Source organism: Rousettus aegyptiacus, unplaced genomic scaffold, assembly GCF_014176215.1.
Source record: "Rousettus aegyptiacus isolate mRouAeg1 unplaced genomic scaffold, mRouAeg1.p scaffold_m13_p_14, whole genome shotgun sequence".
NCBI lineage: Eukaryota > Metazoa > Chordata > Mammalia > Chiroptera > Pteropodidae > Rousettus > Rousettus aegyptiacus.
This window is the reverse complement of record NW_023416289.1, coordinates 9,093,179-9,106,570: the sequence shown is the minus strand read 5'-3', so window position 1 is coordinate 9,106,570 and position 13,392 is coordinate 9,093,179. Positions and strand designations below refer to the sequence as shown.

Below are 13,392 nucleotides of genomic sequence, written 5' to 3'. Positions count from 1 at the left end.
AGAGTGAGGTCTCAGGCTGCAGATCCCAGGCCCCTCCTCTCTCTCAGGAAGCCACGGGGTGGGCTCCCCGTTAACGCCCAAGGCACACCTGCTCTGCACCAAGCCCTGCACTGCAGGTTTGGGGTGCTGATCTTTAGTAATCCCAACAGACCTGCTCACCAAACTACTTTTGGTGCCTCTGCTTTTCCCATCAATTCTCCCTCTGCCTCTAGCCCTCTAGGACAGTGGGTTATAAACTTCATGGTGCTGCTGAGTCACACAGAGTACTTGTTTTAAATACAGATTTCTGGAGTCTTGCTTTCAGAGATTCTGATCTTACAGGTTTGGGGAATGGCCCAAGAATCTGTTTATACGTATATAATATTATATCCTTATTCTAATTAATTCTTTAGCTTAGTTACATGTGTTTCTTTTCCACTCAAATGAAGCATCGAACTGTTCGCTTGTCTTCAGTATTGGAATCGTTGTCACTACGAGCCATTTTTCTGAAGCGTAACACAGTTCTCCGGTGCTCCTTTGTGAGAATGGAGGCAGATATTGAAGTGCTCTATCTACAAGCCAAGGATTCCCAGCCCCGCCAGAAGCTGGGCAAGAAGCATGAGACAGATCCTCTCTCACAGCCTCCAAGGAACCAACCCCGCTGGCACCTCGACTTCAGATTTCCAGCTTCCAGAACCATGAGAGGATCGACTTCTGTTGTTTTAAGTCACATGCTCTTTGTTTTCTTTATTTTCCCACTCGACCCTTTAAGAACACATCTGCGAGTGATGTCCACAATGGAACTACTTAGTATATTTTCCAACATTTTATTATGAAAAAGTTTAAACAAACAGCCAAGCTGAAAGAATCTCACCGTGAACACCTGTACCCCCACTACCTGGATCCTAACATTCGCTTTCTCTTTCTTTTTAAAGGTGATCTTTAAAGACTTGTATATACTGATGTCTAACTCAGTCATGGGGTCATATCCTTAGGAGTGATTACTAAATATGTGTTAAACTTGTTTGCTTCCTTTTAAAAATTGGGTATAATTTTCATATAATAAAAAATTACCAGTCGTAAGTATATATAGTTTGATAAGTTTTGACAATTATATGTCTCCTTGTTGGCATTGTCCAAATCAAGGTGTAGAACATTTTCATCATCTCAGATAGTCCCAGGAATCTATTTATTTTTTATTTTTATTTAGTTTTTTAACGCCTATAGCAAGCACCCAAGCTTCTAAGTTGGTCTCCCATCCAAGTACTAACCAGGCCCGACCTTGCTTAGCTTCCAAGGTCAGATGGGATCGGGCTTGTTCAGGGTAGCATGGCGATAGATCCAGGAATCTATTTTCAATATAAGCTCCTCATTTTATTGTGTTGAAAGGAAGGTGGGAGATAAGTATGCAGTTCCCTTAGCCAGAGAGATAAGGAGTTTGAGATTTAAGGGGCTCTGAAAAAGAGGCGGCAGGTTTCCTGTTAGCAAACATGGCTGCTTCCCTAGTCTCCTAGCTGGCTGTTCACTCACACACAGAACTTGACCTGCGGGCCTTTCTTCCAATCACAGGCTGTGGACACAGTGCAGGAAAGGTACATAGGACCCACCCGCATGCTGAGTTCCAGCAGCAAGGCTGCTTCCACATGCTCCCTCCTCATCCCTCCCCACCCCTCCCTACCCTTTCCCACCCCTACATTCCCCGCTGAAATCGCTACCATTCCACGACCGCTTGGACACCCACTTCCGACCTTCCCATGGCCCTGTCGCCTGCGTGGGCTTCCTTGAGCCGCCCCTCCTGCTCCAGCCACACAACCTCAGGGTCAGGTCATGCTGGGCAGCCCCAGCCCCTGAAAGTCAGTCAGACTCACTGTATGTCCCTAAGGCCAGCAACGTGGCCCAGGAATGCTGCTTGCTCCTGGCCTGCTCTTTGCTTTCTCTAGCGGGGCAGGTGGGAGCAGAACCCTGGCTGGAATGGAACAGAAGGAGAAGAAAAACCTAATGGCTAAAACCTAATTTAAAAAAAATGAGTGATTTCATTGATACAGAATAGAATCCAAAACAGACCAAAATATCTGTGACTATTAGGTGATTTAACATTGAAACCCAGGCAACTAATGTGTGATTGCTGATTTTTAAATCAGTAGGAAAAACAGATTATTCCATATTTCTACTGGGATAACCAGTTGGTCATTTGGAAAAATATAAGCTTAAAATAATCTCTATTTTGTTCCTTACACCAAAAAAAAAAAGAAAGAAAGAAAGAAAGAAAGAAAGAAAGAAAGAAAGAAAGAAAGACAGAAAGAAAAGAAAAAAAATCCAGGTAGGTAAAACATTTAAGCAAACACAAACAATATTAAAACATTAAGCATAAAATTATTAGCAGAATACTAAAATATTTATGGTTTTATGTATGAAATCTTAAAGTAGAGGTGGTCTTTTTAAGAATAATAAACCTTGATATCTTTAGGTGGAAAATTTAAAGTTTCAGATAAAGAAGAAACATTAAAGTCAAAAGACACGTGAAAACCGGAGGACAAATAGTAATACATATGATGGGAAAAAGGACATAAAAATACTCTTTATAGATAAAGAGTCATTATAAATCAATAAGAAGAAGATCCACCACGGTTTAACCTCATCTCTAGTGGATGTGCAATGGAAACTCTGGGCACCTGGGGACCCGCATGCCAGGATCTCTCAGGGCTACAAGTTTCTCACCTGTGAAATGGGAGAACTTACATCTGCCTCACCTATGTTGAGGGTTCAAGCAGAAATCAATGAGAAAATACTTGGAAAAGCGTGAATCACTATACAAACATAGGTGTGTTACTATTAGTTCTACCAGGATCATTGTTATCCAGTGTTCATGGATCTGAGTCCCTGAAGATTCAAGTTGCAAAAGACAGCAAAAACCACCCTAACCTGCAACTATTCATGAGTTGACTGTTCGCTTATAAATTTTGTCCCTGCTCAAGCACTGATCCCAAATTCCCCCAGTTCCCCAAGGCAAAGTGATGGTCGAGGCAGCTATCATCTGACGATATCTGATTGCAAAGTAAAATGGAAAATCGAAGCAAAAGTACAAAAAATGTCAGGTCAGTGGAAGAGACAAAAAACTGTTTTATTCACAACTCCATTGCCAAAATAAGGATCTGGCAAAGTTAGGCGATTTAACATTGAAACACAGACAATCGAAAAAGGATGAGGCCCTCCGAAAGAGAATGACCTGTTTATCAAAGGATCAAGAGAGGTCCTTAGTCCTTACATAAATACTCTTGATAAAATGACCTTCTGATGGTTGCCAAGTGGAAGGGAGATTTGGGATCTGGATGGAAAAGGTGAAGGGATTAAAAAGTACAAATTGGCAGTTACAAAATAGTCATGAGGATATAAATTACGGCATAGAGAATAATAGAGAATATAGTCAATAATATTGTCATCACTATGCATGGTGTCAGGTGGGTACTAGACGTACCGGGGGTATCACTTTGTAAGTTATACATGTCTAATCACTATGCTGAAATTAATATAATATTGAACATCAACTGTAATTGAAAACAATTTTTAAATGACTCTCTTTAGGATCATGCTATGAACAGCCAATGCAAAGTCTGGAATGTCACATTGTGCTTTCGCACAGTTTTATCAGAAAAACCACCCACGTGCACAAAAACAACACTACTTGATTTGTTATCTGCTCAATTTACAAATCAACGTGCAATTGCAATCTGAATTCTTCTGTCAGGTTAAAATAAGCTAAAAAAATACATTTTCATTTCATTTTTAAGGGTAATCAATTCCCTTCTCCTGACCCCCACTGCATTTTCTATGAAATTTTGATCTTTATTGAAAGTAGATTCACTTTTAAGTGACCTTTTATCCTAGGAGTCAAGGACTTTCCTACTTAGGTCCAAGAAACAACTGAACTTTTTATGGCACTCTGTCTCTAACCTGCATAAGTCATTACACTTGGCACCCCAAAGGGTTGTGACTGGAACAAGAAAAAAGTGACCACTAAATCAGGTTAGCCTGGAGTTTTCCCTGGTTTGGGGGAAATACAGGATCATAGAAGCTATAGTTCCTTAGCCCAATGAAGGTGCTCCTTAATCCCCCACAGCAGCCAGTCTCAGAGTGTGGGCCTTGAACTGACTTAAAAATTTGAGGTCTCTTTTCTTTCATCTTTGAGGATTAATGATGCCTGTTTCATAGACTTTTATTATTACATGAGACTGGAGACTATTAGCAACTAAGTGGGTTATTATAGACTATTAACATTTGGAATTTATGAACTAAAACTAGCCATTACTAGAGATCCCTAAAAACTGCGATTCCATTTTCCAGTGGGAAATCTGAACATCGTGCAATGTTTAGCAATGTTGAAAACATTCTACTGGGCACAGAAGAATGCAGAGAACTAGAACTCTACTCCTTTTCAATTCTACTTTTAAAAAAGAAATTATCACTAATTAGGGAATTATCTACCAAGTTCGTTGTAGATTGCACGGCTCACTCTGAGTGTAGTCACAAAGACTTGCATCAGTGGAATTTCTGGCTACTAGTTTTCCTATCACATGGTTTTAAGATATTCTGTATGCATCATAGCTCAAATATATTAAAACACATCCCCCCAAAATTGCTTATCTAGTACCACTATTTAAATATCTTTCAATATACTATCAAGGTAAGAAAACAAAGTATTTGGATAATTATGTTTTGGGGCAAGGTTTCACAACAAAAAATCCTGATTATGAGGTTTATATTTCTCAATAATAAAATTGAGTGTTGTTAGCATCAAGTTCATTGCTCTCCAATTTTATTTTCATGACTAAGCTCTTTTTCCATGGGAGAGCTAGAGCAGATGGAGTGGGCATTAGGGTCTTCTGCCCATCTCGGATGAGCAGCAGTTGGAGAAGATTGAGAACCACTGTTCTGAGACTACATGCTTTAGGAAATCTGTATGAAAAGACACAGGAAAGAGTAAACAGAGCTGGAATCTAGGCAACCTGGGTCCCACCTATGTATGTCATCCAGACACATACAGCCACATGGGGACTGGTTACATCCCTGAGAGCAGCAGGGCTCTCGCTTGGCATTTTCTAGGGTTAATTTCACTTCTACCCTTGTTGGGGGCTCACAGGCAAGGGTGAACTCCAGCAATCTGGGATGGAAAATGTTTTGCGAACTCTCTCTGGCTGCAAATAATGCAAACAACTTAGGGCAAAGGCAGAAATGAGTGACTCAATTGATAGCCGTCCTTCCTTTCCCTCAACTCCCAACCCTTTTGGCCAGCAAAGAAGAATCCATAATGAGAATTTTTTTTTTTTTACATTTTAATTCTTGAAGTATCTTTTGTGTACTACTACCACCACTTTTCCTTTCCATTATGTACATATTTCAGCTTTCCAAGCAGCTCATTAACTCATGTATTCAAACATTTATGAATTCCTGTTGGCATGCATCGGTTTGCTGGTGTCCTAGAGAAACCCAGATGAACCGGACAATTCCTGTCCTCGGAGAGTTTACATTGTAGTCGAGAAGATAAGACACAGAGTGAAAATATAATAAGTGAGGAAGAACATTATGAATGCTAACACGCAGGTCCAGGAAAAGCTCTATGAGCGTTCGGGAGAAGGAAAACACCAGTTCTAAATGGGGAAGTAAGGAGACGGTAGTTAAAGAAATAGCATTGGGGCTGGACTTAAAGGATGTGGCAGAGGGGAGCCACTGAAGACTTAGGAATACTGCTGCGACCTAACCAAGTTCTCTGGAGAAGGTTTCGCAGGCGATGGGGTGCAGGAAGCATTGGCAGGGAGAGACCTGCTCAGAAGACTGCTGCGGTAATGAGCATCTGGGGCTCTGACCAAAGTAAGGCAGGAGTGGGGAGGCGTCCCGGAAGGAAGACTAAGGAGGCTCACAAGGATTAGCACGTGGTCGGCTTTTCCCAGTTATTCCTCATTTCCCCCCTTTTATAGCCTATGAGTTCTCTAGGACAGAGCAGGCAACGGAGACAGCTGCTGTTAAGAGTAAGGAAAACACAGATAATCGCCCAGACACAGTATGGAGTGGATGAAGCTGTACCACAGAGCACAGGCTGCACGATTCCGTTTAAGCGTCGTGCACTTTTCTGGGAAAAAGAAGAGCAAGAGAAACTAGCGATGGAGTCTGAGAAGTAGCGATGGGAGTATAGGTGGTGAGGTAGAAGGAATGGTGTACCCCCGTATCCCCCCAAAGTCTATGTCCTGGTGCCTGAAACCTGTGACTATGTCACCTTATATGGCAAAAGGGACTTTGCAGATGTGATTAAGTCAAGGACCTTGAGGTTATCCTGGATTATGCAGGTGGGCTCAGTGTACTCACAAGGCTCCTTACTAGTGAAAGATGAAGGTAGGAGGAGAGTCAGAGTCAAAGAAGTGACGCGAGGGCAGAGGTCCGAGCAATGCGATTGCTGGCTGGGGCCATGCGCCAAGGAATACAGGCAGCCTCTCAGAGCTCCCCTCTGATGCTCCCCGAGGGCCTCCAGGAGGCAGGCTGCCCTGCCAATTTGTTTTTGACTTCTGACCTCCAGAAATGTGAGAAAATACATTTGTGTTGCTTTAAGGCACTGAGTGTATGGTAATTTGTTACGGCAAACTAGTGCAGGTGGAAAAACGAAAGCGTGTAGTATATTTTCCACTCGGGCTGCCAAGTGAGGAAGGTATATCGAGGAGGGGAAGTGATCACCACGTCAAGAACTGCTGTCAGGCCCGGTGAGATAAGGCGAGACCTGACCACAGGGTTCAGCGAGGTGACGGTCCTGATGACCCTGGCTAGGGCAGTTTCAGCACTGTGGTGGGTTTCAGAGAGAAGAGGGTGCTTATTACCTGTCTGTCTAAATGAATGAAGACAAGAAATGGATCAACGATGAGTGCGTGTCATAAGAAAAATAAATAAATGAATAAGGGACGGGAAGATGATGGATGTTGCTCAGGTATTAGTTTGGGTTCTTTACTGGGAATATTACCAAAGGCGATGACTCTCAGGCATTTCTGGGAATCCCTTTTTTTGTTTTTTTATTTCCCCCAGTGAGTCATAACTTCTACTATTTTCCCAAATTTGTTTCTCAAAGCCCTTTTACTCCCTGAATTCTGGGGTGACAGCAGGAAGCACCCCGGAGCGTGTGTTTACCCTGGTCTCACATGGTATCACAGTGATGTAGGTCCGTCCCTGCACACTCTACCAACTAACCCTAGGTAAGACTCACAGCAGGATACAGCTTGGAAGTCCCTGACAGGTAGTAAAGGATGGCGGCTGCTGATTGGCCAGGCAGGCTCAGTGGGATGCCCTTTTATAGGCCAAACTGATCTCAGTCCCCTTCAGCAGACTTCTTACGTCTACTGCACTCTGCAGGTGTGGGCAGTTTGGCAAGTTCCTCAAGCATGATTTTTTTTTCTTCTTTTTAAATCTGAATTCCCAGCTCAGACAAGCTTTCCAAGTCGAGCTGTGCTCAAGATGTTCTGGAGCCTTGGGTGGGGTGGGAACTCTGTCTTATTGCACCTAGATCTCCTCCTTATTGTCCAATCCCATTTAATTACTCAAGCCTTGAAGCTCTGAATAACCAGACAGACCTCAAAGCCTGGCGGAACCACATGTGGCAGAATCTGTGGACTTCTTAGTCACTCAGAGGTGGATGTAACCTGTGGGATTAGGACATGGCACCCAGAGACATTTAGAAATTAGGCGACCCCAACAGCAGTGGCTGGGGAGTTGAGACTTGCCTTCCTCTAGAGTCCTCTCAAACAGGGGGCTTTTATCCAGGCATGTGGTCAGGTGTTTCTCCATGGGAGGGCCTCTCGAGCTGCCCTTTCACAGGTATTATCCTCTTGGCGGCAGGTTTGGGGTGAGGGAAGGATTCTGGTTGGGCTGTGATGAAAGCTGTAGCTCTCTCACCAGAAAAATGTACAATAGTGCCTTTTTTTTACGCACAATTTCTTCTCTTTCATCAGTTCCAGAAAATGATGCACAGAATGCCAGAGTTAAGAAGTTCTGCTCCATTTGTTTCCCAAAGCGTGATATACACTCCACTGACGGTGCCCAAGATGATTTCAGGGGGCATGAGGATGAGCATTTCTTATTTTAATGGCTCAATATTTATTTTATTATCTCTATATATTTTATCTACATATATCTTTAAAGTGCATGTAAAACTTGTGATTTCGCTGGCATTATCGCCTAGAATTACTAAATGCTAAAAGGTGAATCTAGTTAAAAATAAATCTTAAATATAATCATTCAAGTGGTATGCCAATTCGGAAAAAAACTGGGACAGTCTGGGAAACATGGTACCTATGGGAGCAGGTTTGGACCTAAAGTTCTTTTCTGTTTCTTAACCACCCCCCCCCCCTTAAATGCTGGTTGCAGCTCAATAAATGAACTTCATGTCCCACTAACAATGTGAGCTGCAGCTAGAACACTGCCCTTTCCTGAGCTGGGAGTGAGGAGCTTGACCATACTGGCCCCTGAGAGCCAGGGCGAGAAGAAGGCCTGGCTTCCCTGCTCAGCCATTGCGCTCTCACTTGCTCAAGGCAGGCAGCTTGGCTTACTCAAGTCCAAGGCCATGGCCACAGCAGACCTTGTCTCATCCCCACAGTATGTTGGCTCAAACAAGTTTGACTTGTTTTGTGTGTGTGTGTGTGTGTGTGTGCGCCTTCGTGTGAGTGTGAATGTGTGTGTAAGTGTGTACACAGATGGGTGTGGCAAAGTGGGGAACAGGGGAAACCAATGAGGCCAAGCTTTCTCCCAGGAAATTTCACAGGAGAGCTCCAGGGTGCCCCCCTCCAAAGACCTCCTAGGAGGGGCACCTTTCAGAAATGAGATCCAAATGACAGAGCAGGTTCATGACACTCCCCTTCCCCATCGACACCTCTCCCGGCCCTCACATTACAGGAGGCAGGGTCTGGTCTCCACAGGTTTGTGCATCCCTGCTCCAGCAGGAGAGGAGGGAGGAGGAGAAGGCAGCCTGGAGGTGGCAGGAAGGGCTTAGCTAGAGTGAAGAACGGCAAAGTCTTGTCTCCACTCAGGCCTTAAGAAGAGGGTTTCTTTTTGAAAGGATACCCTACTCCAGATTTCTCCTCTAACTGCCTCTCTCCCCCAATTTAAAGACAACCCTATACCTGTTTCTAGAATAGATATCTATACATAGAAGCTAACAGGCAACTGGAATATTGAGAAAGTATGGCCAGTCATTGGTCAAATTTGGGCCATGGGTTTGTAAGTGTGTTATTAATTGTCAGTTTGTTTTCCCACATCCTCAGGTTGGGGCCTAGATTTAAGGATGACTACAACAGGACCAAAATGGGATCCTTGGGGTAACAGGTGAGTACAGGTGTAGGGAGCAGATTTGGACTTAGTATTCTCTGAATCCAACCCCTGAAACGAAGCAAAGCAAAATCAAATCATAATGCTGGCCTGGTCAACAGAGGCAAGAGGCGGAGCCATCAAGGCAGCCTGCTGGCCAGGAGTGATGCTCACGGTGGGACCTGGGACCGGGAGAAGCCACACCCTAAGGCTCCTGTTTATAGAACACAGCTAAAATATAAGATGGCTCCCGTGAGGCATCGCAAGCCTGGAAGTCGCTGATATTCTGGTCCCAATCTCTAATTTTCTGCAGTCAGCTTTAGCTGTATCTATGACTAAACCTTTGGCCCCTTCAGTATAACCTGACACCAGCATCAACTTCCGAGATTAAACTGGGCTCCCAAAGCAGAATGTGGAGTCCTGGCGGTTTATGGACGAAATCTCCCAAATTCAACCCTTCTCTCCCCTCAGTCACAGCCACCACAGTGCCAGTCACCGTTACTTCTTGCTGGGCTAAGCAACAGCCTCCCGCCTGGCCTCCTTACAGTCGCTCGGACTCCCTTCATTCCTTCTCAGCATTGCAGCCAGGGCATTCTTCGAAAAATGCAAATCTGACCACACCACACCCATGCTTGAGTCCCTTCCCTGGCTCCCCATTGTTCTTAGAATCGAGTCCCAAATGCTGACCGCAGCCTAGGAGGCCCTGCAGGACGTGCCCCCAGCTGATCTCTGGCCACCTCCCACATCCCTCTCCTTGCCCACCAGCCTCTGTCATGTTGGTTGTGTTTGTCTTGGCTGCGCCAAGCCTTTACCCTCCAGAGCCATCGTACACACTGTTCCCTCTGGCTGAAATGCTTTTCACGCCACACTTTACCCAGTTAAGTCCTATCCATCAAATAGCTCTCAGTGTAAACGACACTTTCTCAAGAAAACTCTCCCTGAACCCCTCCCCTCCAGATCCATGCTCTGATAACGCAGGTAATTAAATGATTATTGCACGATTAGTACATCCTTTCCCCCTCCTCATTAGCCTGTTAGCTTCATGAAGACCAGTATTGGTTTTAGCCATTAGTGCCTCCCCAGTGCCTAGCTCAGTGGCAACCATTTAGGGACCAAGCGATTGAGTGAATAAATGATTGACGAATTAGACGACATGGTCCAGGGAAGGAGGGGAGCCACCTGGAACAGTGAGAGGTAAGTCCTTTCATGCAAAGATCTAAAAGCATTTGCTAGGGCCATCATGAAAGCGAGAGCTAGAAGGATGGAACGACTATTGGTTATGTCCAAGTATGATGGTACCCACTGTCACCAGTCCTACAGCCAAACCTGGGGAAGGCCAGAGGAGTCAGTTTGACCTCTGGCCTGAACCGCCTGGAGCCCTGTAGATAGAGGCTATCTCCCATGCCCAAGGATCCTTGGGATGGAGACAGCATCGATTTTGGAGTCAGATCTACGTACCTTTCCACTAACTAGCTGTTTGACCTTGGACGATTACAGAGCCACCTGAAACCTCGGTTTCCACGTCCTATAATGGGAATAACAAAACCTACCCCAGGCTCAATTAAAGGCTTAAATAGCACAACGAGCCTGTACTGCACAGCAGCATGCACCTCAAAGCACTAATCTCTTCTTCCCAGCAAAACGGGCTTAGCCCTGTCATTTCGCCCTTTGGACACCCAAGACAAGGAATGAAGGGAAGTCTGAGGGGTGGGAGGACATGGTCCACCCAAGACACTGGCCTGACTTCTCTGCCCACCCGGGAGAGCCCTAGAGCAAGACTGGTGATGGAGGGGACCAGGAAATCCAGGTTAGAGGAGAAGGTGACTGATCTGTGCCTTTTGGGAGCAGGAGTAGGGTGAGATGGGCGGGAAGAACAGGTGAGCTTGGAAGCTATTATTCAAACAAAAATGAAGAGCGGTTGCAAAGAGGAAGAGGCTAATAAGAAAATAGGAAGGAAAGACTAGGCATACGAGGGGCTGGGAAAAGGCGATCAGAGTTGTCAGATGGTGCAGGCTGCAGAAGGAACAAGTAGGAAGGAGGGTGTAACTTGGGAAGTGGGAGAAGTAGCAGCTAGAAGGGGGTCGGGGTTAAGGCTGGAGAGGAAGGGCAACCTCTTGGTGAGGAGCGCTCGGGGAGGGGTCGGGGCAGAGGGCAGTGACCTGTTTGCTGGAACGAAGAGAGGGGAGCAGAGGTGAGGGAGGAGGATGTCACCTTGGGTCCTCCTAGAGGGCAGGTGAACGCAGCTTGCCTGGGCGTGGAGAGTTGGGGGAGGGAGGAGGAGAGTGCAGGTGGCTGTGGCCGCGGGCCCGGCTGTACCTGAGGGTCTCCTTGCAGCTCGCCCACGTAGTACTGCTCTAGCCAGCGGCGCGCGTTGGCCGAGTGCCGGTGCGGCGGCCCGTCCAGGTCGGCCCTAACATCCTGGCCAGCTCGTGCCCGCAGCAGCTGCTCGCCCCCCGGGTGCTGCCGCAAGAAGCCGGTAAGGTCGTAGAGGCGAGCCCCGCAGCGGACCCAGCAGGCGCCGGCCTCCAGGCGCTGCTGGACCTCGGCGGGTGAGAAGGAGGCAGCGCGGAGCGGAGCGGAGGCCATGGCGGGAGGCCGGAGCTCGCAGCTCGAAGCCCAGGCGTCCGCTCGGCAGTTGCCCAGCGCGCCTCTAACATCCCCTGAGCCTCGGCAGCCTTGACCCGCGGGCCGCCACCGCACCTGCTCATTTGCATGCGGCGCTCCCATTGGCCGCTTCGCGGGACGCTGCCCAAGCCCGGAGGGGCCGCCTTCCCCATTGGCCGGCAGGAAGCCCGGCAGACCCCCGCGTGGCTGGCGGAGCGCTGAGGGCCTCCGGCCAGGTGGCCGCGGGCAGGTAGAGGGCGCGCCCGCCAGGTGTATCCCATCAAAGGCGGAGAGCCAAGGGGGCGGGCAGATACAGAAGGACCAATTCTTTCTGTCTTCAGTGGCTATCTGGACAGACGGACATCCTCGGTGGCCTGATTGCCAGTGGAATAACTCTTCTGCTGCTGTTTTATGAAAAGAAATTTGCAGTTTTCATCCTTAGGCTCCAGGAGGGGTCAGGAGGTGGAAGGGAGGGCAAGGGCTAGAGTAAGGCAAGTGAGGCACTGGCCTCCAGCGCAAAACTTAAGGGACTACTACAAACTCAGTAATCACAATATATAACATTTTAATGTAATATTTTAAAAATCACATTGGTGCACAACGATGTGAATATACTTCATGTCACAGAACTGTAAATTTTTAATGGTTAAAATGGTAAATTTTATATTACGTATATTTTACTACAATAAAAATATATGATAATTGCTTTTTTAAAGTCATATTGGCAAACCATAGCCTGCAGGCTGGCCACCTGCTTCTGTAAATAAAGTTTTACTACAACCAGGACTAGTGAGGTGAGTGAGGCAATATGACGAAAATGAAGGATGGGATCTTGTCTTTAATATTTAAAGTTTTGATAGCAGGAAATGCTTCTCATGAATCTCTAGCACTTAATACACAGTAGAAAATTAACGAATATTTACTAATAATTATGCCAGTCAATATAAACACAAATTTGCTTCAAGCACACATGCACACACAAAATACACACATATACGAACACATTTTAAGCACTCTTGTGAACACTAAACATTTTGCCTATATTAGGAAATCTGAAGGTAATATATGTATCTTTTTCTTCCACATGTTATTGAATATGTACCTCGTTCACTGCGTGACAAACCCTACGTTTATTGTTTTTTTTTTTTTTTTGTGGAGGGGTTGTTTGTTGACTGGTTGGTTTGCTTAAAGGCAGAGTTGTGTGTGATGAAGCTTTTTTTTTTCAGTTTTATTGAGATATAATTGACATACGGCTCTGCATGAGTTTAAGGTGTTTATATAATCTCACTATGTGGACTCAAAACAAAACAAAACAACCCAAACTCATAGAAAAAGAGATCAGATTTGTGGTTACCAGAGGTGGAAGCATTGGTTTTTGAGTCAGAAGCCCTGAATCTACTGTGGATTCTAATATTGACCCTGGTGACCGCAGCAAGTTTCTTAAGCTAATGAACACTGACTTTTTTTTTTTTTTAA

General features: G+C 45.6%; 1 protein-coding gene across 2 annotated transcripts in view; it reads right to left on the bottom strand.

The window, feature by feature from the left end:
- The window catches only part of FA2H (fatty acid 2-hydroxylase), a 42,874-nt gene extending 30,930 nt beyond the window's left edge, over positions 1-11,944 (bottom strand). Inside the window, exon 1 of one of the 2 annotated variants that reach the window (XM_036231349.1) lies at positions 11,629-11,944. In XM_036231349.1, the coding sequence (XP_036087242.1) occupies positions 11,629-11,898 (270 nt within the window). In that variant the 5' untranslated portion in view covers positions 11,899-11,944. The remainder of the gene's footprint in view (positions 1-11,628) is intronic. The other variant, XM_016143891.2, reaches the window with a different exon arrangement.
- Between the last annotated feature and the right edge of the window lie 1,448 nt (positions 11,945-13,392).